Below are 27,203 nucleotides of genomic sequence, written 5' to 3'. Positions count from 1 at the left end.
CGGTGAACCCTAAAAATCGACTCCCGCCCGCCGTCGATCGCGGTAATAAGTCACGAGCATCCTCGTCGATACGACCGGGTGTACCGGGTGTGTCTAAAACGCGAACTGGTTTGATTAAAAAGTTCTTCGGTCCCATGAGCGATGCGACTTCGTCGATACAGAGAATCGTCTTTGAGAGAGAATATTAACGACGTTCTGTAACTGACAGTGCTCGGTTCGAAGGGACTTATATCTGAAGGAGATTAAAATGAAGTGTCAGAGTTGACCGTAGAGCTCACGTCGTAGAAGGGTAATAGACTAATGAATTACGTTCAGCGTTAGACAATCATCGATGAGCCGTCGTGTTCCATATTTTCATTTCATTATAGTGATGTTCTCGCATTTCCTCCGGGATATATTTCACAAGTCCACGTTGTACAAAAGTCAAGGTACGAAGTAGAAACCAGGAGAGAGAGAGAGAGAGAGAGAGAAGTTCCGGGTCCGTCGTCGCAAGAATATCGCGCGCGATAACGATATTACCGGCACTTCGCAAGGCGAACTTAATTTCGTTGCGGCACTCGAGCTAATCGATGGCGAAATTATGTGGCGCTCGTAAATTCTGAAATGAGATCAACAACTTCCTCTCTAACGTCAACGGGCCGACGGGAAATTCGTAGGGTTTGCGCGATGGAAAGAGACGCGGGGGGAGCAGAGGGAAAGGGCTAACAATGAAGGTGGAAGTGGAATTTTTGGCGTTTTATGCGAACGCCCCTTGGCCAAGTATACGGCACTGTTTTTCGTGTGGCAGCTGGCTCGCATGGCGGAACAACACTAAACTCAAGACCCTCGACCAACGCGGCCTTATCGGTGCTCGCCTTATTTTTAATAAAAACTACGGCCTGGTGTGGTGGTAGAAGGAAAGAGAGAGGGAGAGAGAACCGGGCGAGGAAGAGGAGGAAGAGAGGAGAGAGCGCTGAGATTAAAAAATTCACCGGTGCCCCGAGGCACTCGATGGCGTCGTAACTTAAAATTAAGAAAATTAAGAAGCCGCGCGACCGGCTGAGCTCGCCGAATACTTACTTTCTGTTCTCAGGAACTTGACGTATTTCGAGTATTTACGTTTCAATGGGGCCGAATTGTCGCAACGCTCGAATTTATCGGACACGCGTTCTCTCGTCAAACCCAACTGTAATAATAACTTGATTTCGCGGCACCACCACGGCGGAGAGACGTCGCACGATAGATCTGTTTTCACTTGTGCGCACGGAATCTCGTATTGTGAAATTAATTGTACACGTATATCTTCTCCCGTTTATTATTAACGCCGCATGAATCTATTTGTTCGGCGGTGAAGTTGCGAGAAATTTGCGCGAAATGCACAAACTTGGCGCAACGGATCGGTTAAGTTTCCCGCTTTGTCTATCGCACTGCACGACAGTCAGAAATAACAAGAAAAAAAAGGTAGAAGAAGAACGTGGAAATTAAGCGTGACACTTTGAAACGACAGCGGAGCGAAAAAATGTCGCGGGCGCGGCGAACGTTTCCCAACGGGACATCTCTAATAGGAATGGCCATTAAATTGCGACGATGATGTACATAATGAGCAGTTAGCACACGTCTCGAACCGTCTGCTCCGAACTGTGCTACATTTGAGACGAAAAGTTTGACGGACAAGTCGGACATTGATGCGAATATCACTCTCACGGAACAGTGTAACTCAGTAAACGAAGAAAACTACTCACCGGAAATACCGTCATAGGTCCACCATTCCTCCCAGCTGGCTTCGGACTCTGTAAAATGGAAACGGAAAAATTGAGTTACGGTCACAGAGAACGTTCTTCTAATATTACTCGCAATCCGGATATAGATTGAAAAGGAACCAAAGAAAGGTAAATAAATAAATAGAAATAGATAGAGATAAAAGGTAGATAGAAAGAGAGAGAGAGAGAGAGAACGCGGTGTTTATTTAGCGTTCCGTGATATGATCTCCTTAAGCGCAAGGTAACATAGAGTATAATTTCAATGACATTTCAATCAATCAATCAATCCAACTAAATACGTACATGACAATCGATATGGAGTTTGTAGTTTAAGATAACTAAACTGTACTGTACATAAAGGGAAAAGCATCAAAATTGACATAGGTATGGTAAAGCAACATACCCATATTTCTCAGCTGTAAAGTATTGAATTCTGTCAGACAGAACGTGAATATCTCCTACAGTGTATATTAGTTCGAGCGGAAGTGGCTATTTCTGTTTGCAAGTGCGTTCGGTTGTGTTATCGGCGATATTTAATTTTTCGTTGTGCTGAAGTTTTTGTTGAACTATCGTCTTGTGAAAATTAAAATAACAAGCCAGCGGCAAGTAATTGATTTGACAATGCTATTTTATAGTGTGAGTTCTTTTAAACTGAAGTTGCTTCTGAACTTTTTCAATCGTTCTGGATCTTGCGCCAATTTCTATCCTCTGTTACTGAACCATGCGAGAAAAGTCTACCGATCTTTCAACCGACATGCATAAACTTGGCTGTGAAGTGTCATTTTACAGAATACAACTGAAGTTATCTCTCTCCTCTTTTTTTTGTTGATTTGTTTGTTTAAGATGATCAAAAAGAAGTCAGAGGATCCTTTTTCGCATAATAAAGGAGCCATATACATCGTAAAATTGTTCAAATATTAAAAGATACGTAAGATTGAAGATAACATGCAAGGATATATAATAAATGTATAAAATAATGTGATTTCTGTGCTTTTATTGTATTTTTTTTATCAGTTTCTATAAGTATCATACATATATTGATTTTTTGGGACCTAATTTCCAGAAACTTCAATCCTCAGTCATCTTAGAAAACAGTCACTTACAAGGAAATATATAATAATTTTGATGAAACTACCATATATCTTGATAGAGAAGTGTTGCTTGTTGTATCCATGCATATCAGTTTTAATTTTACACCATCAAGGGAGCTTTAAGGCTTAAAACGAAATGATATATCGATTTTAGTGTTTTTCTACTGTTATACCATACTAATTACCATAAGAGAGAGAGAGAGAGAGGGAGAGAGAAGCATCATTTATTGTGCGCTCCCGGACAAAATCCTCTCAAGCGCACCAAAAGAGAGGAAGAAAAAGGAAGACGAAGAGACCACCTCTCGGATCGTCATCGCTATTATACGCCGCCTTATTATATTCCACGCGCGTAATTACGAGGACACGAATCACAATCGCGGATATCGCACACGGCGACTATATGTATTATATATCCTCATCGTAGCAACGCGCTTACGCGCACGGTCACGATACACCGCAATTTCTTTTCTCATGTATCTCCGTTCGATCAAGTACGACAACCCGCAAGCACACATACGTGCATCCGTACATACATACGTACGTGGGGCGGAAAACTTTAAAGCTCTATCACCGCATAGTCGAAGACGCTCGCTCGCCCGGCCGGCCGGCAAGTCAGCCGCCCCGGCGAGTGACGCGACCTAACTTCGGTTGCATCGCGGAGCATCGATCAGTCGTAGTGGTAGATCACCGCGAGATGCGATCGATCAATCGATTATCGCGGACAGATAGCGTCGGAATTCTAAGGCAGCCGCTCGCCGAATCGTGCCACGTGGTTTTATGCGAAGCGTCGGCCATACCAGGACGGGGTTGACCCGTCGCACGTGCGGACGGGAAACTCTCCCTCTCTCTCTCTCTCTCTCTCGTCCCCTCCTCCTCCTCCTCCTGACTGTAGATCGACCCATTCCACTTTGAACGCTGACCCATATTCGATTATCTGGATGCATGCCATCCAACACCGTACTGCAAACTAATTGCTTCAAATTGGAAAACTTTCTCGGGCTACCCTCGATCTCGCCCTCGTCTGCTCTCTATTGTCAATCTCGGCGTTTCTCACTGGCGACCTCCCGTCGCTCCACACACACACACACACACACAGAGCCGTCCTCCTCCGACACATACTCACTCTCCTGGCTCCCCTCCCTACTCGTGCTTCCTTCCGACCGATATTTATAGCGTCTGTGTTTCTGTGCTCGCGATCCGTCGAACGTCCATCGGCCGTTACGGACTACCGGCCGTACGACCGGTGTCCAGAGGATATCTGACGCGCCACATGTTTATCCGTGTGCACGACGCGCGACGCGGCACATATGTTCGCGTTGACTGGACAATGTACATCTTAATGGGCAATGAACCCGCGCGATTACGCGTCCATGTCTCGCGTGTGATGACTGCTCCGGCGTTCGGCGAGGTCGCCTGTGAATCTTCGTCGAATTAACGGATAATCTTCAGGTGGCGACTCTATGATTCACGCAGGAGGGTGTGACCGGCCGGTGGATTAGAAACGCAAACTAACGCTGTGTATAGATCCCCTAGGTGATCGAAATGGTTAACTCGCTACACTTTCTAAATAAATGACTTATACGTATGTACACACATACACACATATGTGCGTATGTTTATATATATATATATGTACAAATTAATTTCTTTATTTACTCTGCATACAAAAGTACTGGAGTAAGATAAGGTAGAGTAAGATCGGAAAGTAAACACTTTTCGAGATATTTTATTGTTTTATATTTAACAGTGCATATGATATAAAATATCACGTAAAATATTCATTTTCCGATGATCTTACTGTAATACTTATATATACAGAATGAACAGAAGAATTTATATAAAAAACAACTATACGATTTCATTAAAAAAAATGAACCTTTATATCACCTTGACGCGTCCACTCGAGGTCAAATTATTTATTATCCAAATGTGATCCACAACCTCAAAGTAACGGGATCTTGATATCTCACTTAGTTTGAGAAATATTCAAAGTGGCAATAGTTATCGTCTCTTATATATATACATCCGAAAACGTCAAAGGAGAGTCTCGGTCCGTAGCGTGAAAGAAGCCATTTTACAAGTATCGGGATCTGCCATCGCGTTCGCGCTCGCGTGTTATGACCGGAAGAATTGATGCGCTGCCGTCACGTGAAATCAGGTTCCCCACGTTCGCACGAAGAGAGCAGGCTACGGCTGTCAAGTGAGAATACAAATGGAATACGCGCGATCCGGTCGCGGTCGCGGCCGCGAGAAACGAGCGAGATCGCGGCTCGCGCCTCGTCGTCGTCGTCATGCATAATCGATAGTGACGTCTGTCACCGTCACCGTGTGACGGACGATATTATCAGGCGCGGTGTAGCACGCGCGCCAGTCTTGACATCAGGATCGCGCCGTCGGACTGTGAAAACGCGAACCAATCGATAGCGCAAACTCTCGCGGCGTGCGTATAAATACAATTATTAATTACCACTCGGGACTGTGCGATTATTCATTATAGACACTCGATGGCGCATTGTTTGCGCGCCGGATCGCCCATGATGGCGACGACGACGCCGCCGCGTGAGCCGGGCTATTAGCGCTCGGAGATGTTGTTAACTTGAACGACGAAATTACGGTCGGATTAACCCCGTCTCCCCGCGGGAAAAGGGACGGCTCGTCTGGCTGCACCTCCTCTGCGTCTTCTCTCGCGGCGACACGGTACTTTTTATTAAAACGACAGTTTCGCCGCGATTCTCGGCGAAATAAAGCGGATGGGTTTCTTCACGACGCGTAATAAAGAGGTTTATTAGTCTCGTAATCCCCCCTCCCCTCCCTCCCTCCACCCGCGTCGAAGTTCCATCCGCGAGACCTTTTCTTCCCGCGCGAGTTTGGCATTTTAGTGCGACGTCACTCGCCGACGCACCTAATTTGAATATTTCATTCGCCGCTCTGTGCGCACGACTTGTTTCCTCGGCGGGAAATAAATCATTCATCGCGGGGGCCCAATGCGTACGAAAAACGAAACAGAAGTATAAGCAAACGTAGCTTCCACGAGTCGCGATTCGAACGATGAAAGCCCGTCGTATCGACTCGTCGTCGACGTTTCCCCGGGCGAAAGATGCGCGGTTCATCCGTTTATCGCTACTTGGCAATTTTACGCGACAATGTGCGCGATATCCGATGTACGTACACACCGCCCCCTCTCCGCTGTACACCGGAATGACAAATTGTAAGATCGATAACTTCGTTACGTCGAAGTCCACGTCCGTTAATACCGGCTTGCATATGCGAGCTGTGATACGTTTACGAGGTGTTTCCTACCGGCGTCGTTTCGATTATACGATAGTGTTTATCGGCGGGGATCGGCACACATACGTATGTTGTACGTGCACGAAGCGCGAACACGGACAATTCCGGTACTTTTATCTGACGCTTTTAGCGCAAAAGTATCGATAACGCCGCCGTGCCGTATCGCCGGGAAGAGTTTCGTATTGGCAGCGCGAGGCAGTCGTAAAACTCCTCTCGATTCGCGACTCAATCGCGCTCGATACCACCCCCGGAGAACTTTATCGGAGCGAAGAAAGTAGGAGAGACTTTCGGTAATCGCGTTACGACTCATGAGGCACCGCATCCAGAAATGCACAGGGACTATGCACTCCTCTAATGCATGCATCGATGCCTGACCTGCTTCTGACGAACTACTTACGTTAAGTAGTAGCAGGCTGCACCGGTGCAGCCGACGAATCTCGTTCGCTTCGCTCTCTCTCTCTCTCTCTCTCTCCCTCTCTCTCTCTCTCTTCCTCCTTCTCTTTTTCTCTCTTTCTCTTTCTTCCTTCCTTTTACATCTCTCCAACTTTCCCGCTCGCCGTATTTTACTTTATTTGTTTTACAAACGTGACGTGTTTCTGTTGCGCGAGAAGAAAAGAGAGAAAAGCGCAAATTGGAGATATTTTCATCCGAAAACATTTTTAACCGCAACCATGAAATTGCGATATTAAACGTCTTCTTCATCGTGCCGATGAAAAGTTCGTTTCTGCCGATATCTGTTTGTAGAAATTTTGGTGTTTTCACTTCTACTCATATTATTTTTATACACGGTAGAAAATTTTGCAACAATTTTGCAAACACGATCGCTTAGTTAATTTAACATATTATGTTTGTTATTTCAACGCCTTGCGTTAAATAGATATTCAACATGCATAAGTGTTAGGATAACACATTTTATACTTCAGTGTTGATTAACAAAGATGTTAATTTTCCTGAATATTATAGATAATATTTTATATGTTAAAATTTACAGACAAGTTGTGTTAATTTTACTCGCAGTAAAAGTTATCATCTCAAAGTTTAGGCAATACGAAATAGATATATAACTAAAACATAGCAATGATGTAGTATGTAAGATAAGTGACTTAAGATCCCGAGTTTCGAGTCCCATCAGTGCTAAGCACATTTTTCAAATACGATATTAATTGAATCAACTAAATAAGAAAATTTCAAACTTAATAAACTAAATAACAATCATTAACAACGTCATAAAAACGCGGTTTAAAAAAGTGATAAGTAAATGTTTTTAGTATGAAAATAGCACACTTTTGTTACATTTGACATTATAAATATGTCAATTTAACTAATATCAAACGTTATTATTACGAATAAAATTTAAGTAAAATAATATCATCTGTTGAAAAAAAAAATGTTAGTGTCAATTCATTAACATTTTCAATTTGCAAACAAATAACAAACGACGAATTAGTTATTTCGACTTCGAATTTAGAGTGAACTTTTCGGGACATGTGAAAAATGTTAAAATTCACGTTTTCTTATTGTGCAGCTTACGATTTTAACTCTCGACTGCGTATCATCGCAACTCATATTTCACGAAACAAACTCTCTCGTTTAGCGATTTGTAAATATCACGGTAAACTGACAACGGTAAACTGACGAAGGTGGGATTTTTTAAATAAGAGTACACGATTCCCGTGAGAACAAAGAATAGAATGCGTTACGTGCAAATGAAACCGGCACGGGAGATCGAAAATGGACACGATTCGCTCGAAATACAAACGTCAAAAGGAAAAGAAAGAAATGTCATCGCAGACGCGCGAGATAGACGGGGCCGACGTATACTTCGGCGCGATCCACATACCGATTCAGTTCACGTTAACGCACCTCCACGGTTAGACGTCGTGTACCAACGACTGCGCTAAGGCTGAGGTACCGTCCGGGATTAGAGGGGAAAATACAGTTAACAAGTACCGTGAACAGTGCTCTTCCGCTGTGAAACGGACGAAGCGAGAGAGAACTGTCCGCGCGAACGCGAAGGGACGGCGGGGAGGAGGGGTAGGAAAAGAGACAAAGAGAAAATGAGAGAGGGGGGGAGGAGTTTGCAGCTACGTAAGAATTACGTAATTATACGCAATAAAAGTCTCGCGGCCGCGAGAGAACGCGCTCAAAGGCGACGGCCTCGCCGGATGCGTATATGACTGTACGGGAATTGCACGCGGCTTAGGGAGCCTCGCCTCGGGGTAACGCTCGCAGCAATTTCTCACCCGGGACGGCCGTCCGCCTTGCCGCGAACATTGCGCCGGCAGGTGGGAGCGCACTCGTACAGTCCCTCCCTCTTCCTTCGGCAAATTGTTACTCTTATTACGCGCCGAATCGATAGAATGCCTATTCGACTTCGCGCACACAACACACGCACACTTTCTCTCTCTCCCTTCCCATTATATTGCTTTCTCGAAGCCTTTTCCCGCGGGAAAACAGCCCGTGCGTATCCCTTAACACACATCTCGGACGTATATACCGCTCGGCCTAAGAACGGCGGAATAATTTTCCACGAAGTTTTCAATAATTCATGTCACGTGCCGTTGCGGAATTCGCGCGCACGGCCTGTCGGGTTAACGTGGAAAGAAAAGACAACGGATGATTAATCTTATCGGAGAAGTTCCGCGCGCGGGCGCGTCACGGATAATCAGAACTTCGTTCCAGCTCCTCGCGAGTTAAGCACGAGTCTCACCTTCCTATTTGTATCCTATTCTCTTTTCCCTTCGCTACGGCCGTGAGAAACGTGCATTTCCGTTTCGCACGAATTTACGATTATTCGACCGCGATACATTGCGATAGCGTAAGTCCCGCCTCAGATAAACGTGACTTCACGTGGGATCGATCTCGCGGAATAATCGCTTTCCCCTTCGATAGTTTTTTTAAGCGAGAGAGAAAGAAAGAGAGGGGAGGAGGAAGAGTAAGCCAATTTCGCCGACGTCCGATAGGCGATGGGCGATATTGCCGAATCAGGGGGGGAAGTGTTTGCGCTAAATTAATTTCGGGTCAGGCGCGAGCAAAGACACGTAACGTGTGTGTAGTGAACAAAGTGAAACAAAATTGAATCACGGATCGAAGTGCGCGCGGGGCTGAGTGTATTGCACCCGGGGGGTATATCTTGACGCACGCGAGAGTGTGTGTTAAAGCACCGTGAGCGCACGCGCGCACTCGGATAATTTAAGTAAATATTTCGTGATATAAATGAAAGGCACGTGAGCCTGATACTGATTAAACATTAAAATTGATCGCGGAGCCATACGAAATTACAGTCCACAAATGCCGGCGCGCCGCTTCGCAAGATAAGACTGGGCAAATAACGGTGCAGATACTATCGCCCTCTCTGCCTTTCTTTTATCAAGGGGCATATCAAATAAGTCTATAACTAACCACGTAGACCGTATCACGGCTGAAGCTATTCCGCGATCATTCCGGGAGCACCGCGCACGAAATATTTTCGGGATACTAATGGAACTTTTTCGATCCGAACGATAGAGCGGAAACGGGAAAAAGTGCAGCCCGCAATATCGTCGCGATTGCTCGGTGTATAATTATAATAAAATTAACCCTGTAATTGACGCTACAATCGTACGTGTGTGTCAGACTAACATGCGTAGCATTTCCTCTACTTCCTTCCCCCCTTCCCCCTTCCGGTGACTACGATCGCCGACTCACGCGTGTATTTCCTCCTGAGGTGAGTAACTGATTTTGTCTGAAAACCTACTGGTCTCTGAGACGTAGGGCATTACTTTTACGTAAATTCTTCACACGTCTGATAGACAAAAATGACGTGCAACTTTTGCAATTTTCCTATTTATGCCCAACTGTAAAAAAAATATATATAACGACTGTGAAGAGTTGAAGTAATAAACGTGAAAGCTGCAAGGCCAAGAGGATCTAGCCTACCACAAAAGAATTTACTTTTAATAACATTTTACTTAATTATTTTTTATCGAAATGTTAATTTTATCTTAATTTTGCATTTTTATTTTAGTTTCACATTTTTTTATATTTCTTTTTTGTCGTAAAGTTTACTGGTTTAATCTTGTTCAATCCAAACTATGCGTTGGAATTATGTGAAAAGTAAACAAGAAGGGAAAGGATTAGACGAAGATTATAGCTTATGGTAAATAATTCGATAACTTTTCAATCACTTTTCTGGTAATAAATGTCTAATAGACGTACACGGTGTTTCTTAATCACCAAAATCAGAGTTATAACATCGGGGTTAGACATGCTGTTACCACATTACCTCGACTCCTCCCGTCGGGCACCCTTTGCTCGGCCCCGTGCGGATTCGTCGGCGCGAACTTCTCCCGCGCGGCCTACGACGGAGATAAACGCCTTGCGGTCGCGCTGCACCGGAGGGAAGATTTCGATATTCATTGTGCGGAGAATTAATCGATACGGTTCGCACGCACGCCGCCGGTGACACGTTATAATCCCCCAATTCTATTCGTATATACGTAGCGCGAAATTACGCGGACGGCTCCTCCGCTTCCCCTTCCCCGAACGACGTGACGTGGAAGCGGAACGAGATCATCGCTCCGGCTAATTTTCTAATACTTATTCTTCTATTACACAGAGCGTCCGCACGCGCGTTACCATATTACCACACTCGTGATCTGAATACATGCATATTCATCCATCGTCTTTATAACAGCGCGCGCGCACACGGCTAAGGACTCTTTTTTGCATAGAGAGCCGCCCGTATAAACGGATAAATTCAAATTGAGGCAGCACAAAAGTGTAAATGAACTTTGCGCCGAAAAGGGCCGCCCGCTTCCCCCCCCTATCCCCCTCCCCCCTCCCTCGCTCCCTCGCTCTTTCTTTCTATCTATCTCTCTGTCTGTCTCTCTCTGACTGCCAACGCGGATGACTCTAAAGGGCCGAGGATGGCCTTTGCGTATATACGGCAGCCTCCAGATTAAAAGATGAAAAGAAGTACCGCCGAGTGGCGATGTACACTCGCCAGACAGTTAATGACCGACAACGTTCTTTCCTTCACGTATATTTAAACGACCGACGTGTAAATTTCCTTTATAATAGAGTTTAGCACAAAAGCTGGTCAAGTTCGTTTTAACGAACTTTTTCCAACTATAAAAAACGGGTATAAAGATGCAATACACACATTCTTTTCTCTCTTCCTCCCTCTCCTCCCGTCTCCTCTCTCTCTCTCTTTCTCTCGCAATCTCTTTGCGATATTTTATAAATAGTTTCCCTTCGCGGAGGGAGAATCGCGCGAAACGAACGCGCGCTCTTTGCACGGTGCAATTCCGTTTATCTGCAGTTCTTAACCAGCCGTTTTTAACCGTAATCAAAAACGTTCATCTGCCTCCTTGTTATTTCATTAATTGCGAAATAGAAGATGCATTCGCTCGTGTGCTCTCGAGAAAAATGCAAAGATCGAAAAATATTACCCGCGCTGCGTCGAGGCATCCGGCAATGTCAATACTCGCAACGTATATCGAAGCCGCGTGCCTCCTCTTTCGGACGAAGTTAAGATTAATCGCGAAGCGCGGGTAAGGAGAGGGTCGTAAACGAATTTTTCGCCACCTTCGCTCTTCGCGAAGAACCGTGGAGGGGTGCGGATACACTGCGGCATTCGTATTCTGTCGGGACAAAGAGAGAGAGAGAGAGAGAGAGAGAGTGACGGGAGGAGAAAGAAATGGGTTACACAGAAGAGAGGATAGAGAGAAGAAGGTGAGAGTCGGGGTGTCCAAACGAGTGGCCAAATGTAATTTAAAGAAGGAACGAACTTCATCTCCCTCCACTCTCGAGCCCACTCTCACCCGCACGCCGCCGTCCCATCCTCAGGCGACGACCAGGCGAGAAAGAAGGCGAAAAGTTCAGTCCGGTTTACAATTCAGCCCGCATACAGCCAACCGACCCCCTTCTCGCCCCCTCTTCTCCATCGGCCTCCTCTCGTTTTTTCTCGCCCTCTTTGGCCCCTCCTCCCCCTCTCGGAGCGGGGTGCTATTTGATTTCGACCGACTAGGTGTGGTACGCGTCCGTTTCGAGCTCGCCTGACGGCAGGCCACTATAACAGGGCATCGATCTGTGAATAATATTCCTCTCTGCCACTCCCCCGCCGACTCCGTTTCTCGTCCGCCGTGTGATCAATGTAAACGTCGCGAGGCTCTGTGTTAATGAGCCGGTTCTTTGAATCTGTTCCCGTGTACGGCGTATTATTACGAGTGGAACGAAGAAAGACTCGAGTAATATAGCACGGGCGTACACACGTGTGTACATGGGTTTTTCTTTCACTCCGCGTGTATTTAACCCTCCAGTAGGTGCAAAATTTTGAAACGTAAACGGACGCGTGGGGGTGTAAATTACACACCACGTTATTTGTGCTATAAATATTAAACCGATTAATACTTCTTTTTATTTTCTGTTTAATATTATTCATTGTTAAACATATCTTAAACTATGTTAACAGGTTAAAATTTTAATTTAAATGTTTCCTCAATAATAATCGGTTCTGTATTAAAATGAGAATCCGGAACACTCGTTTTTTACAAGCTATGGAATAGTTTGAAAAATTTCACGGTTTATTATAAGAAATTTAATGGGTATAACTTGCAAAGGGCAAGATTTATGAAAACTGAATTCGTGGATAGATTTCTAAAATTTTGATGTATATGCTAATGTTAGTCATCAGAATATCGCGTAATTGGGATAACGGTTAGAATGTATCACATACTTCACAGAAAAGTTCATTATCTTTGCGAGAATGGAAATTTGTAACGTGAATAGGCGCGTGGGCAAATTACACTCCGGTCGACTTTGACAACGTCAATAGATAATATTAAATCAATTTTGCGAGCGCTGCCAACTTTGATAGGTTAGAAATAGGATTAAAAACGGGTAGTGAAGAAGGCGGCAGTGAGAAAAATTTAGTTGTATGTGAAATCTAGAAAAAAAGAAGCCTGGGGTGTGAAATACACCCCGCCCATTCACCGGAGGGTTAAGAAAATATACATGTGAGCTCGCTTTTTTCAAGAAAGAAACGGAAACGAAGGCGAGAAGCGGAAGTGTAGAAAGCGCGACTAAAAAGAACAGATCTTATGATTTTACACCAGCATGCGGGCGAACTCTCGCAACTCGCGAGCGAACGCGAGAAAATAAATGTCCGCGGTAGTAAATTTATAATTTACGCTACGGGGTATACAAGCGGGCTGCGTGGAATACGTCCGAGTTTCGGAGGGCCAAGTCCAAATAGCGCTAGAGATATGTTTGAGCATGATATAGTTCATGTACACAGGTATAATGTGATTAAAGGTAAATTAGAGAAACCGTTATGAGATGAAGCGACACAAATCAGCAAATCGGACCGCGCGCCACATCGATCCTCTGTAATTTATTCGCGCGAACGCGAGCGCGAATTGCCTCGATGAAGAACGTCAATATCGAATTTCAGACGTAATTTCTCGCGTAATCAAATATCCGTCTTCATTTAACTGTATCGCAATTTCTATTGAGTAAGGTGCACGGTAAAGAAAACATTTTGCATTTGTATTAAAATCGATCCAACATTTTTTAGTATGAAAATAATATTTGTTACATTTGACATTATGAATATCTCAATTTCATGTAAAATTTGCTCCCAAATCGCATCAAAGCATAATCTGCATCAATTTTTAACATATTTGTTCTTACAATATTTTTACCTTCCCACACATTCATCTTATGTTAAATCAGCAGAGAAGTTTCGCTGGGTCGTTTGGGACATGCGAAATGTGTTAGATTTAACGCGAAACTTTTTACTGTATACGCTCGGGAGATGAGAGGCGAGGATGGAAAAATCACGGCGCGGCCGCCGGCGGAGGCGCCTAACCCGGGCTCCTTCGATATTCACTTAACGTGTGGTTTCAACGGAACGGACGCGATTCGTTAAGCCCGATATCGCCGGCGACAGCGGCAATAAATCGCATACGCGCACGCGAATTCTCAACGATTCGAAACGTCTACGTCCGCGTGTATGAATGCCTCTCCGTCCATGTGTTAACCGTGTAAACCACTTCTTTACGCGTAATCCACGTAGACGGCTACATAATTCACGCGAACAGCGCCTCTAATGGCCACGCTTCTCCTCCTTTCCCTTGTCTTGAAAATAGACCCCTTGCCCTCGCAGCGCGCACGCGCGCGCGGAAGAAGAGTAATTTTATTTATGATTATTTCTATATTTATATTCGCCCTGTTTGTATTTCACCCCGACACGCTGTATATCCGCGTCGCTTAATCCGCTCGATTAGAGTCTGTTTCAAATAAGCGTAAAGACGGCAAAACTTTGATTTAAAATTTCTTCGAAAAGCGGTTAGGAGGACCCTCCCCCTACGACATATTCATCTCTGAAAGCCACATATACAGTAAACAATTTGGTATAAATAACTATGACTGTTATAACACGCATTTCTTATTATTTACTAATATTTTTATCACTATTAAACATTTATTAACGTTTATCATTTATTAACATTCGTTATGATTGCATAAATAGTATTTAAAAACGTGCCTGCGCTTACTTTAAGAAAACTGTAATCGTGCGCTTCGATTCGACGACGGGTAGCGCGCCCCTTCGTCGTCGGTGCCGCCCGAGCAAACGTAAAGTTTTACTACTTGAAGCAGCGGGTGCCGGATCGCACCGCGGCAGATATCGAGCCGGCGTCTCAAGAAAGCGCGGCCGTAAATACGCGCGGTCTCTTCCCTTAATCCCTAACCTCCGGCCGTGGGCTGCCGACTCACCGCTCATCCTCGAATTTACAGCATTCCGCAGTTGCGGCGCGGCGACGCGGTGGCGACGACGGCGGCGCGTCGCCGGCGCCGCGGCGTCTCGTTTCCGCGCCCTCATCTGCCGCGGCGCCGTTCCACGAGCGTTTTAGCGGAACCACCGTCGTCATTTCCATTTCCCGGAACGGGAAGGGNGGGAGGGGGGGGGGGGGAGGAAGGAGAGAGGGAAAACCCGGAGGATTGGAACGAGTAGGAAAAAGAGGCGGCGCCGGGATAAAGGCTCCGCGCGCACGAGTCGAGTTTACTCCACGTCATCAGCGTAATTGTATGCGAGGGAATAAACAAAACTATAAAGCTCGCGGTCCGGATTACTTTTCCGCAAGTTTCCCTCCCGTGACTTTCCCCGGCCATTTTTCTCAACATCGTCTCTTCTCCGCCCGCGCTCGGCTCCTTTTCCGTTTCTCCGGTGGCTCCTTGCGTCCTCTCTCTCTCTCTCTCTCTCTCTCTCTCTTTATCTCTCTCTCTCTCTCTCTTGCTTTCCGAGACTTCCGGAATCGAGAGACGCGTGACGTCTCTCGGCTCTCTCGTGTATCTACACTCAGACTCTTGTCAATCTACAGAGTGTGTCCCCGAAAGCCAAAGACTCAATTTCTAAAAATGGAGGACAGCATTTCTCGCGAATCGCGATCAGCGAAGGTGGCTGGCGCCTAAAGGAGCTCGCTGTGAAATATTTCCATCCTTAAAGGCCGGTCTACACAATACGCCGCAACACGCAGTTCGTAAACGGTGGTAGGAAAATGACAGCTCCTTTGCTTCTCTGTGATTAGTCGACGCAGTTAATATTTGATGACGTCGGAAGCGAAAAATCACGTGTCAAAAATTATTACATATACGTGGAAGTAGAACAATATGATTGCATCATATAAAATGACACTCGTGACCGACTCCGTAAATTTTTAAAAATGTCCAGACGCTTTCTTTTTACTTCAGTAATCAATAAATAATCATAAAATCAACGTAACAGAAATCATGAGGAAGAATAAATTTAAAGGAAGATGGATTTTATATTAATTTTCAAGCAAAAATACATATCTTAAAGATCAACTTAATAAAAAATTAAAGAAAAAGATATCGACAAAGTATCGGAACAATGTAGTATTGACATATAGGTAGAATTATCGAAACAAAAATATCGATATAAAAATATCCAGTATTGAAAGAAAAATATCGATACCAGTTTAATATCAATAGTTTCGCAACATTTCTGTGTAGGTCTGTGTAGACGGGCCTTAAGATTCCCCTCTACCCCCGTCATTCTCCGATATGTCGCGCGCGGGTCAAACCCGTCAGGTCAGAAGATTTCCAGATGCCGTCCGTTTTTTAAGACACCCTGTATACCGATTCGCTCTTGACGGCTGGGCGGTGTGGTGCGCGCGTGTAAATACGGTGCACACAGCGGCGCCCGGGCCGACTCCCACCCTCCGCGGTTGCTTTTTATTTACCCCATTTCCTCCTTTGTTTACTCGAGGGTTCTCTCGCCGTCCTCGTTCCTCTTCTCCTTCAGAATCGAGCACAGCCTCAGGAGCGCGCACAGGGCCGGATCAAAAATGGTCTTCTTACCCCCGCCGGCGCTTTCTAGCCCTCTGGAGGATCGGTCGATGGGATTAGCGGACGATCCAAGCGGCAGGTGAAATTCTTACCGAAGTTCGATTCGACGAACTACCTCAGACCCCATGCCAGAAACCCTCGTCGAAAAGATTTCGCGGATAAACGGCGCCGATAGTGGCTCGCATTTTCCCCGTATGCGTGGCATACGTTCTCTCTCTCTCTCTCTCTCTCTTTCTATTGCGCGTGCGCGCGCGGTATACAATTTCCATAAAACTTTACGAGTTTGTAATGTATGTAAATGACGCTCGCGGTTGATGTACGCGCGATGGAAGAGGACTTTAGCGAAATCGTGCGCGACTCCATCTATCGTGCGCGACTCGATCGCGCATGAGTGATCTAATTACTCGCTGTTTATCGGAAATAGCTCAATTTTATATTTTGCAATTCGTCGGTATCGCTCGTATTACCACCGTGTAATAAATTTATCGCGTTGATTCTATAAATATCCATTAACTTGTGCGGTATCACCTTCGTCGCGATTATTTTTACACAGTCAACTGCCACATTGAAACTTTAAACCACGGAATGAAATTTTCATTCCATTCCATTTCGCGTTTTCATTTCGCCGAAGGTAGCTTACAGCATCTACCCTGGCTTCTACGGAACATGTGAACAATAATGCGCGCCTGACGACACTTCGCAAACCTTTTGTTGCGACAGACAGAGCTGACGGTTGCTACGGCACTGACGTTAATTTACGTGGGAGAAAACGAGGGTTGCAGGCCGCACTCGTAAATACACCCTCGTAAACACGTACCCCCGCGGCAGCATTAGGACACGTAAATGAACTAATATCGCGTTCCGCCCCTCACCCCTCTTCCCGCCTGCCCGAGCGTCGAGTGTTTCCCTGGCGCCGGCCCTAATTACGATAGCGTAATGAATCTGCGATGCGAAACACCATGATTTCGCAATACTTGTCAAGCGTAGCTGGCACACTGTAACGGCTATTGTAACATTGTAAGGACCATGCGTAAAGAGAGAAGCGTTTGTATTGGGAACAAAGAAACAAGTAACAATGCTGGTGTTGATCGAAACTGATATTACGATGCAATCGTTCGCCTCCGCGAAAGGTATATTAACGTGCACAGGAAAAAAGTGCTGGATTCAAGTAAATAATTACTCCGATACTCCTTAGCAAATTTTTATTTGGATTAAGAAAATGTTGTTTGGATTAAATAAATATTTTACTTGGACAATTTACTTAGGGAATATTTTACTTGGATCGAGTAAATATACTTCGATCTATCATTTATTCTGTGTACAAACTACTGCATTTTGAAATATTTTAGACGTTTTTATTTCAGCATGCGTATGCGTTTTTCGACACGTAATGGTGACACACTGAGAAATAAAAACAGTTGAATCGACAAAATCGACGGTCATTCAAAAAAAATATTGTGCTCACTGAATTGCGCGTTCGTACAATACGTTACATTGATATAGTTGCAGCTCGCAATCGTTGAATCAATTGATAACTCATTGATTACAATTGTATAATATGTTGAATGGATTAAATGTTGTGCTTGGAAAAGTTTAACTCTTTAAGGCCCATAATAATGTATATTAACTCTGGGCTTTTACCGAATTTCGTCTGTTGGTAAAGTAATGGTTTCATCGATATAATATTATCAATCCATTCTAGCCGTGGTTTATATCTCAAACGCCCAGTGTACATAAATTATGTACATTCAGGAAACTGTACTTTTCGACGGCCAATTTTATTCGGATAAAAAATGTTTCATCAGGAACGTCCTTTAAGACGATCTCATAAATTACAACATTTTATCCCAATGGGATCGCTGTGTGGGCCTTAAAGGGTTAAGCAAAATTTCGTTAATTCTATCTCTTTCTTTTCTCGATGCGTGATGTTCGAGATTTTGGTAAAACAATATTGCCCTTTGAGTCTGATGTCCCCATTGGTGGTATTTGATTTCCGGTAAAACACGTATATGTCATTCGAGAGACGCAGCACGGTGCGTTCATCAGTGTCCTTAACTTCCGGAATGCTCATCGCACAAGGAAACATCGAATGCGAGTGCGACGGGGTTAAGCTCGTGGGAATGGTACGTAGCAAGAGGTTTGAGTTGCGTGCACCGTTTCTAAGCTGCTTAGAATTTACGAGCTACGTCGCAAATGGCACCTTCATCCTCTGTCTCAGGATGCAACCGAGTAAGACATTCGGCCCGATCCGTGAACTTTGCTGACATCGCGACAAACCGGTGTTTCATGAATATCTGATCGAACAGGAAACACCATACATACAGTCGACGATACATTTAGATAACTCGTGAATTTTAGCTATCGCGAAAAACGTTATCTAGATAGCAATTGTATAGAGCGATCTAAATCTACCAAACGGTCTTTCGATCAGAGATTCTTTGATTCAATACTGCAAAAGAAAAAAAGTGATAGAATCAAGTAAATGTAATTATCTGTTTTTCAGTCTCTTAAAACAAATAATATTTTTACCAATTTAAGCATATTTTATAGATTGTAGTGAATACTTATTTAATATGCAATAATACCTTAATTTGTAAATGAGGTACTAAATATAAGTGTAAAATGGTTAAAAATTTATTTATTAAAATTATGTAATGTACATTGGTATTGGTGGTTGGGAACAAAGGTCTTTATTTTCGAACGGACTGTGCTTCAGGAGGATATAAAATAAAACCCGAAGGCGAACGATAACGTGTACTTAACCTATTCGTTACAAAGTTCCAATATTGGAACATTCAGCATTATCGATGTAGCCTCTTTTGCACTGCCATACTTGACATCTTCACTGTATATTTTCTTTAGAGATGTTTATCTCCCAAGAGAAAAAAAACAAGAAAAAAGAAAATTAATCAAATACAGCTCCGAAAGCAACGAATACCTCGTTATTTTCCACGATAATTTGCATGTTGTCAAAGATACTGGCGAAAGCCGGTTTTTTGAACTCGCTAGATCCTTACGATTTTTTGATTAGTTATTCGAGCGGAAAAAAAGCGCACACGCTAAACTACGCGCTTGCTTTCTTCCGAGCGTCACCGGGGTGCGTATGCACTTAGGAACGGAGATTGGCGCAGGCGAGGGGGTTAACTTCGTTCAGGTTAGCGGTGATTCGATTTACCTGGAAGGCCGCTACGGCCAAGTGTACAACATGTTGCAGCCTGGGACAGCAATATGTAATCCACTTTAGCTACGCGCTACCTCTCCTGTCTCGTCCTCTCACACGCTCTGCTCTCGCCTACTATATTTATCCCTTCCTCGGTCTCTCTTTCTCCCGCTTCTCTCCCTCATTCTCTCTCTCTCTCTCTCTCTCTTTCGGCCACCACGAGTGCGTTCCGTATGGTTCGATGGATTTTCCGCGTTACGAGGATGCCATCGATTCTCACGATCCGAAATCGAAAGAAATAGACCGTTCGAGCTCGAAACCTCACGTCCCGATCGTCGTAAGCCGATCGCGATCATGGCGGGATATACGGCAGAAAGTGTATGGGATGTTTCCGGACATTGCTGATAAACCGTGGGAGCATCTCCGGCCGCAATAAAACAATCAGTTCCTTCTCTCGTGAACCATTTGATTTCATTATCGAGACTCAGATCCCAGATCTTTGTGAATTATCCCTCTCGTCGTTTGTCCGTTTGGCACGGGCAAGAAAGCCTAGATATGTTTCGTTCTCTTTCGATTTAATTAGACGACGTTAATACGAAGGAGTGGATAATCTCGTTTGGTTTAGAGACGGCTTGATGGGCCGATCGGAGGTCGGCAAAATCTAATATCGTATATCACAGAAAGGCGGAACATCGCAATCTAATCTATCGTGCCGATATCTGTCTTTATCTTGCACACTTCAGATTGATTTTGCAGTCTGCAAGATTGAACTTTTACATAATACATTATGTCTCAGTTATTTAACGTAATAATCAGAGAACGTCCGCGTGAAATTTACTTTGTTCCTGTTTGAGCGTAATTATGAATATACAGTCGACTAATTTTAAAATTGTCCGAGAAACACGATGTAATTCAATCTAAATACGCCTTATATTCGCCCGGCAAAAGTGGAATCCGTAATAGCAATACTCCCGAGAAAAATATTGTTAATAAGACGCTCGCATATTGCTTCATGGGAGTCGAAGAGAGACGCCGAATTCATACCACGTCGGACAATATTCAAACACCGCCTCGCGATAGTTAAGAAATAACACAGCATAATTAAGCGAAGCAAGAAAGTCTCCCTTTCCCCTTCCCCCCTTTCCCTTTCTCTCCTCCTCTCTCTCTCCCTGCCGGGACGGAATATTGCATCGCGTTTTACATTTCGTGCATATTTCCAGAAGACCGTTCCGTATTCCGTTCCGTTTCTCGAGACAGCCCGACAGTCGTACAGATTCCGCCGTCATCTTACCGCCCGCCACCGTCGCGCCGCCGCCACCCCTCTTTCATCTTATATTCATCCACTGAATGCCAACCAGTGCACCAACATTTTCCGTATTATGGTTTCGCGATCGATCTGTCCATGGTTCTGAGGGAAATCGCTCGTGGACCGGGTGCATACGACGTCTCCGTACGAAGCTTGACGGAGGTTGGCCCTAATAGTTCGCTCCCACGCTCGAGGTAATAATAACAAGGAGAACCAGGCACGCCCGGTAATTAAACCCAGGAGGTCGTTCGGCCGTGTCCGTCCTTAATGACAATGTGTCGATCGCATTCATTAATAAGTTCGAAGCCGCGCGCGCTCGTCCTCGGAAATCAGGATGGTGACGGGGCCGATCGTCGTGGACATGCGTCGAGAACGGGCAGACCGGGGTTGGGAGTTAGTAGTTACACGGGCCAGTTGTTACAAAGCTGATATCTCACTTAATAAATAAAGGAACATATTCTTCTCTATAATGTAGATTGCTGACATCGCGGTTGGTTGGATGCACGAGATGGCTCATCGTTGGTAAATATTTTCCCGTCATTATTTTGATCGTTCCGTTGATTTCGAAGTTGCCGGTCGCAGTTTCTCTGCAGTCGTCAAGAATACTGTAGCTAATCTTTCCTGTGTTTAATTAACTAAGGACACCTAAAACTTTAGCAGCGCGAGCAATCTTAACTGCTGAAGTAGCAGACTTTTTTGCTGCGGTAGCGAACGTACTATCGTAAATGTTATTTAGGATAATATCTACTACCGAAGCTAATCTTTTTATTCCACATGCAGTTACTGAAAGATTCCGGTAGCCGGGTAGTCGAAATCGACAGCACTGATTTCGAGTTCGTTCTCGAGGCACTTGACGCTGCTGGAAAAGGCGCAAATGTACGGCGGGGTGGAGAGAAGCAATAATTGACTCACCCTGTATACATCCGCGCGTTCTGGCGACGTCGATACGCGCGTACGCAAATACCCGAAACGTTTGCACCGGCTCATAGGCGAACAAATAACCAGGGGATGCGCGCGAGCGTGTGCAGTTGCCTACGGATGCGGTTGTACGTGCAGAAATGCGTATCGAGCGAGGTCGATACGCGCGTAGGTCGCGCGCGCGGCAGGTAGACGAGGCAGCAGCGCGCGTGTGCACACGCACACGCGGCCAGGTGCGGAAATGGGGAGAGGAGGAGGACGCGCGCGCTATCGTGTTGCGACAATGAGGGGGAATTGTTATTGGGTGTTGCAGATATTATTCGATTAAACACACTCGACTAACTGGTCATGCTGGCCGACGAACGGACTGGCGGATGGACGGACGGTCGCACGCTCCGGCTCGAAAGCGAGTTTGTCATTGGCAAATACTCGCGCGACACGTGCGGGATTACCCGCGGTATGACTCGCTGACGTGCATCGGCACCACTGCGGTGGTGTTGTTTGACGATCGATCGTGCCGATAAATCGAATTACGGGTGGCATCTCGAAGACGGTTGTGGTCTCGGTGCGAGATTGCCGTGCGAAAATCCGCGGTGGTCGCGGCGCGATCACGGACGGTGCCATCGCCATCGCATGTCGATCATTTCCCATTCGGCCCTTGCGATCATGTTAACGCGCGGGCGGAAATCTTCGGACAGTCACGTCTCGTCGAATTGCTCGAGAATGCATACCTTGCGCACACCTGTAGTATGCACAGTTAACAGTAGTCGGCTATCCCGTGAGGGTGAGGAAAATTCGGGCTTGTTGTCACACGTTCTACGTACTGATTAAGAAAACGATGTATGCGATATTTCATGCTGTCATGTGCATTTTAATATAACTACATTCTTTAGCTTTTAGGAAAAACTGTATCAGCTTTATATATATTTACACACGAAAAGTTATTTAGCTCTTAGCAAAATCGTGCAAACAGGATAACTAACTCCATATTTAGAGTCGTTTGTCACGTCTTTCGTATATAAAAAAAGCAAGATACATGAAAAAGCAAGATACATGAAAAAAAAAAAAGAATTAACTTCCACGGTTGAAAATTAGCTATTCATATAATACGACTGAAATTTAGTTACCAGTTTCGTTCGTTCGATCACCAGACCTAGTTGTTAGCTGTGGGAGACAATTATCTCGACTACATTCACGCGCGAAAAAAAGAATTAGTTTCCATAGCTAAAATCTAGGTCTGACAACTAAATTTCAGTTGTATTATACGGATAGCTACTTTTTAGCTGTGGGAGTTTATTTCTTTCCATGTATATAATTTCTGTGTTTCAACATTTTTTAATTCTTTTTATGTTAATGTCACATGAAATCAAGATATAGTTTTATCTTTATCGTATTTTTCGGGTCGCGCTACCAAGCCATGGCAACCAAATAAAGTACTGATACGCGGTCGCAACGATGGTTTCGCTAAACAGCAAGATCATTTTCCTCCGTGCGGGTAGTTGAGATTGTCGGCACTACTCAAGAAGACAGACTCGTCGATTTTTCAGAGCGTTTCTTCATTCACATTCGCAAGGAGCGAAGCGAACGGCCACTGTTCCGCGTAAGTCCGAACGGAAATTCGGGAACGGATTAGCTCGAGCGATTTTAATAGCGTCGCACCTACGGCGCCCGGCTGCGTGTTGACTTCTCGCAACGTTACTTCGGGCAATTCGACCCCATCGCTGTCGCAATTGCGTATCTACCGAACTACCCTCTACACTCGGCGTTCTCAAGCGGCGTCTGATGCGTACACGCGTGCTTATACGTGCGTGCGTCAGCACGTACGCGCATCCCGTTAGAGTGTGCGTCAACACTGTGTGTGCATCTGTAACCCTCGCAGGATGTTTCGGGTTGGGATTTCTATGCGGAATGTTACCACGTACGGGGGCGAACTGGTAATCCTAATGCGGGAACGGAGGGACTTGAATTTGGGTCGCGCGATAAGGGTAATCCAAGGGTTTCGAAATGCTGGATAATTTCTGCCAGGACCTTGTCCCGCCTCGCGCTCGCGCGACTATTTCGAGCTTGGCGCGCTCATCCGTTCTCTCTCTCTCTCTCTCTCCCTTCCTCCTCGTCCGATAGCAAGGGAGAATGCAGGTAATTTCGTATCACGAGTAGTCCCGAACGGCCGATCCTCGTTTGCGTCCGGGCCGCCGTTTTCGAGTTATGCAGCTGGCCAATTATTATCATGCCGTTGAATCGCGCGAGGAAATACATATTGCCGGATTATGGTCTCGCGTGGCAAGCGTGGAATCGTAGAATTATTTAACGTCATCGGAGGGATGAATCTAACCCCAGAATAACGCGCTGAGATCTAATGCACTCTGGCTGCGCCGCGTTCCTCGCTGTCCGCTCATACAAACGATCCATTCGATACAGGCGCGCGCGATGCTCTGGTAATTAATTGAATTGAAATTCAATTAAGTACTATATATCTCCATATATATGTAAGGAGATAAATCTGGATCTGTTAAAAGCTGCACAACAGCGACAGCCTTTTGCGCCATTTATTAGTCTATGTGTGCATCAGAAGTCTCGTTTCCGAATTCTACACATAAATAGAGAAGCAACACATTCGAGTTCGATACATCAACAGTCGCTCGCTATATAAGGTATCATTTTCTCGGGATCCGCGGTGTACAAGTAAAATGGATTAAACTGAACAGGAAAGCCGTGTAACGTTTTGCAAAATTTACAATAGTTAGTGACGAATTAATTCGTACGAATTAATGAACACACAGGACTTCATACAGAGCCCGGTCTACCACTTCTTATGCGCTTATTAGTTCATAACCGATCAATTCATTCTTCATTAGCTATTGCGAATTTTGTAAAATGACTTTTCAGTTTAGCTTTACCTGCATTCACGGATTTTACGGATAATTATCGTATACCTTGTATATTGAAAGTCGGCATTTTTTTCTACAATAATAATAATAAATACTTAGAGTAAGCAAGTAAGAAAATAAGAAAAGGAAAATAGGTAAGAAAGGTTAGGTTGCTAGAAGAAGGGTAACCTAAATAATTAGTCTGAGTAAAAATATTCTCCCCGTACTTTGTAGCTACTCGTTATAATTTGACACATTAAAAAAGAATTTTTTTGAGTAATGATATATTAAAATTATAACAAAAATAGTGTAATTATCAGGAAAATCTGATGCTCAGCTCATGTGACTTAGCCGATCTTGCTCAACGTCGCTTTTCTACTTATATCTATGAGTCTAGCCTCTTCCAACTCACCGTTTCATGAGTCACTTCGCACATAAAATAAGGATGAAAAACTTGACTATGCGCGCAAAACTGCGCTTGCGGTTTTAACATCCAATAACGTATCGATATTAAAATATCTCCTCCGGCTACAAAATCGACAACCTGCGTCGCGCGATTTTCACCTCCTTCGGGCTTTTTCCTCATTTTTCTTTCCTCCTCCTCGGGAATACCGGTGAGCCATGCAAATACCGTCTCGAAATAAGATCGCGCGCCGTTATCTCTTCCTTACTCCTTTTTTCTCCGTTCGTGCGCGCGCGTTCGTTCTCTCGCGTTCGTTTTCTCGTTCATTCTCTCCCCCGTTCGGTATTCTCGGCCGATAAATTCCTTGTGGATTCCTCGAGCATTCGTGGGAAGACGGTTTCCACGATGGGCTGCTTAGCGAGAGATAATAACGATAATAATGACGCTAACACGCTGCACCGCCTTCCCGCTAAGGCGAGAGGAGCTACATGAAGAAATCGAAGGTACGAGATGCGTCTGAGGGGGTCGGCGGACGATGAGGGGTGAGAACGAGGAAGAGGAAACGCGGCCGGGAAAGGGAAGGACAGGAGGGGAGAAGGGAGGTGAGGAGAAAAGGTCGGTGGTGTGGGTAGAGATGGAAAACTTGCCAACTGAGTTATTCCTCGCCCGAATTCTTCGTCCTGCAGTCTGCCAGAACGAAGAAGGAAATATTATTTCGCTTCCATCGGGTTCCTTTTCGCCCGTTACCACCCTAACCTCTCGCCGATCCCGCCCTCGCCCTATCGTTCCCTTTCTCGTTAATCGGGAGTTCGAACTTTAGATTACACTCGCCTTCTGCGTGCCTTCTTTGCCGACCGGTGAGAATTCAAAGGACATTGTGTCGAAACTTGGGAACGAGAATCCGCTGAAGGGTGCACAGCCGTGTGGACAGGACGGTGAAAAGCGGGGACATGGGGGGGAGAAAGAGAAAGGAAGGGAAGGAGAGGGGAAAAAATAAAGAACCAGAGCGAAATGCAGAGTCGCGAGTTATTCCTATTGCGCACGGGAGAAGTCGTCCCTGCGGAAAGACGAACGACTCGAGCTCCTGCTATCGGGAAGAAATTTAGGCGGCCGTGATCTGCCTCTTTGAAAAATGTCCTGCCCCGACAGGGCGCGAACGATTCCGCAGCGTTGCGGCGGTCTTCGTTTCGCTGTTAGTACAATCGGCGCTGCAGCAAAATGCATGTGCGAATTTTCTCATTCGTCTTAACGAATGATGACACGACCAAAAAATGTAATGTATATATAGAAAAAAAGTGCTAGAATCAAGTTCATGTAATATTGCTTCTTTTTTAGCTTGTTAAATTAAATAATATTTTTATTTATTTCAATATATATTGTAATGGCTAATAGTAAATATTTGAAAGCAATAATATCTTAATTTGTAAATGAATTACTGAATATAAGTATAAAATGATTCTAATTTTAAGAGAGTATTTATTAGAATTATATGTAGTATTTCTTTTGCATTGGAGAAACCTAGTGGTTTTAAATATAAAATTTTCTATGCACACAGCACAAAACATTTTATATCAAAATCGGTCCTCGTTAAAGCTTTTGTGTTAAATTTTTAACATACTCGTATATTAATTTAGCATGTTATGTTTATGTCATTTCAATATATATATTTTGTGTTGTTTTATCGATATTTAACATGTGTAATTGTTAAAATAACACATTTTACATTTCAGTGTCGATTAACGTATTAATTTTATGTTAATTTTTTGCATAATATTTGTATTACTTTTCAAAATATCACATCTTGTGTTAAATTAATACAAAAATATGTACGGGCCGCTTGGGAAGTGTGAAATGTTAAATTTAATACAAAATTCTTACTACGCGGTAGATATTTCCTAAAAGTGTAAATTCTGATATTCTTACAATATTATGAATTTAGTACTTGTCAGAATTATTTTAACGCATATAAGTAAATATCTACTTGTACAAAGGAAATATTATATCGTATATAGTCAATTATATTTTTGCTTCTAGTAAATATTTATCAGAGTATTGGAATCAACATTTCATTTGAATCA

General features: G+C 44.4%; 1 protein-coding gene across 3 annotated transcripts in view; it reads right to left on the bottom strand.

Moving 5' to 3' along the window:
• Positions 1-27,203, bottom strand: part of LOC106744899 (carbonic anhydrase-related protein 10) — a 159,410-nt gene that overhangs the window by 86,618 nt on the left and 45,589 nt on the right. For all 3 annotated transcript variants that reach the window (XM_014620035.1, XM_014620036.1, XM_014620037.1), the window contains exon 2: positions 1,722-1,769. In XM_014620035.1, the coding sequence (XP_014475521.1) occupies positions 1,722-1,769 (48 nt within the window). The remainder of the gene's footprint in view (positions 1-1,721; positions 1,770-27,203) is intronic.

The sequence above is a fragment of the Dinoponera quadriceps genome, unplaced genomic scaffold, assembly GCF_001313825.1.
Source record: "Dinoponera quadriceps isolate SergipeBrazil2010 unplaced genomic scaffold, ASM131382v1 scaffold1308, whole genome shotgun sequence".
In the NCBI taxonomy this organism is placed as follows: domain Eukaryota; kingdom Metazoa; phylum Arthropoda; class Insecta; order Hymenoptera; family Formicidae; genus Dinoponera; species Dinoponera quadriceps.
Note: the sequence above shows the minus strand (reverse complement) of the source record. Positions and strands in the feature narration are given on the sequence as shown.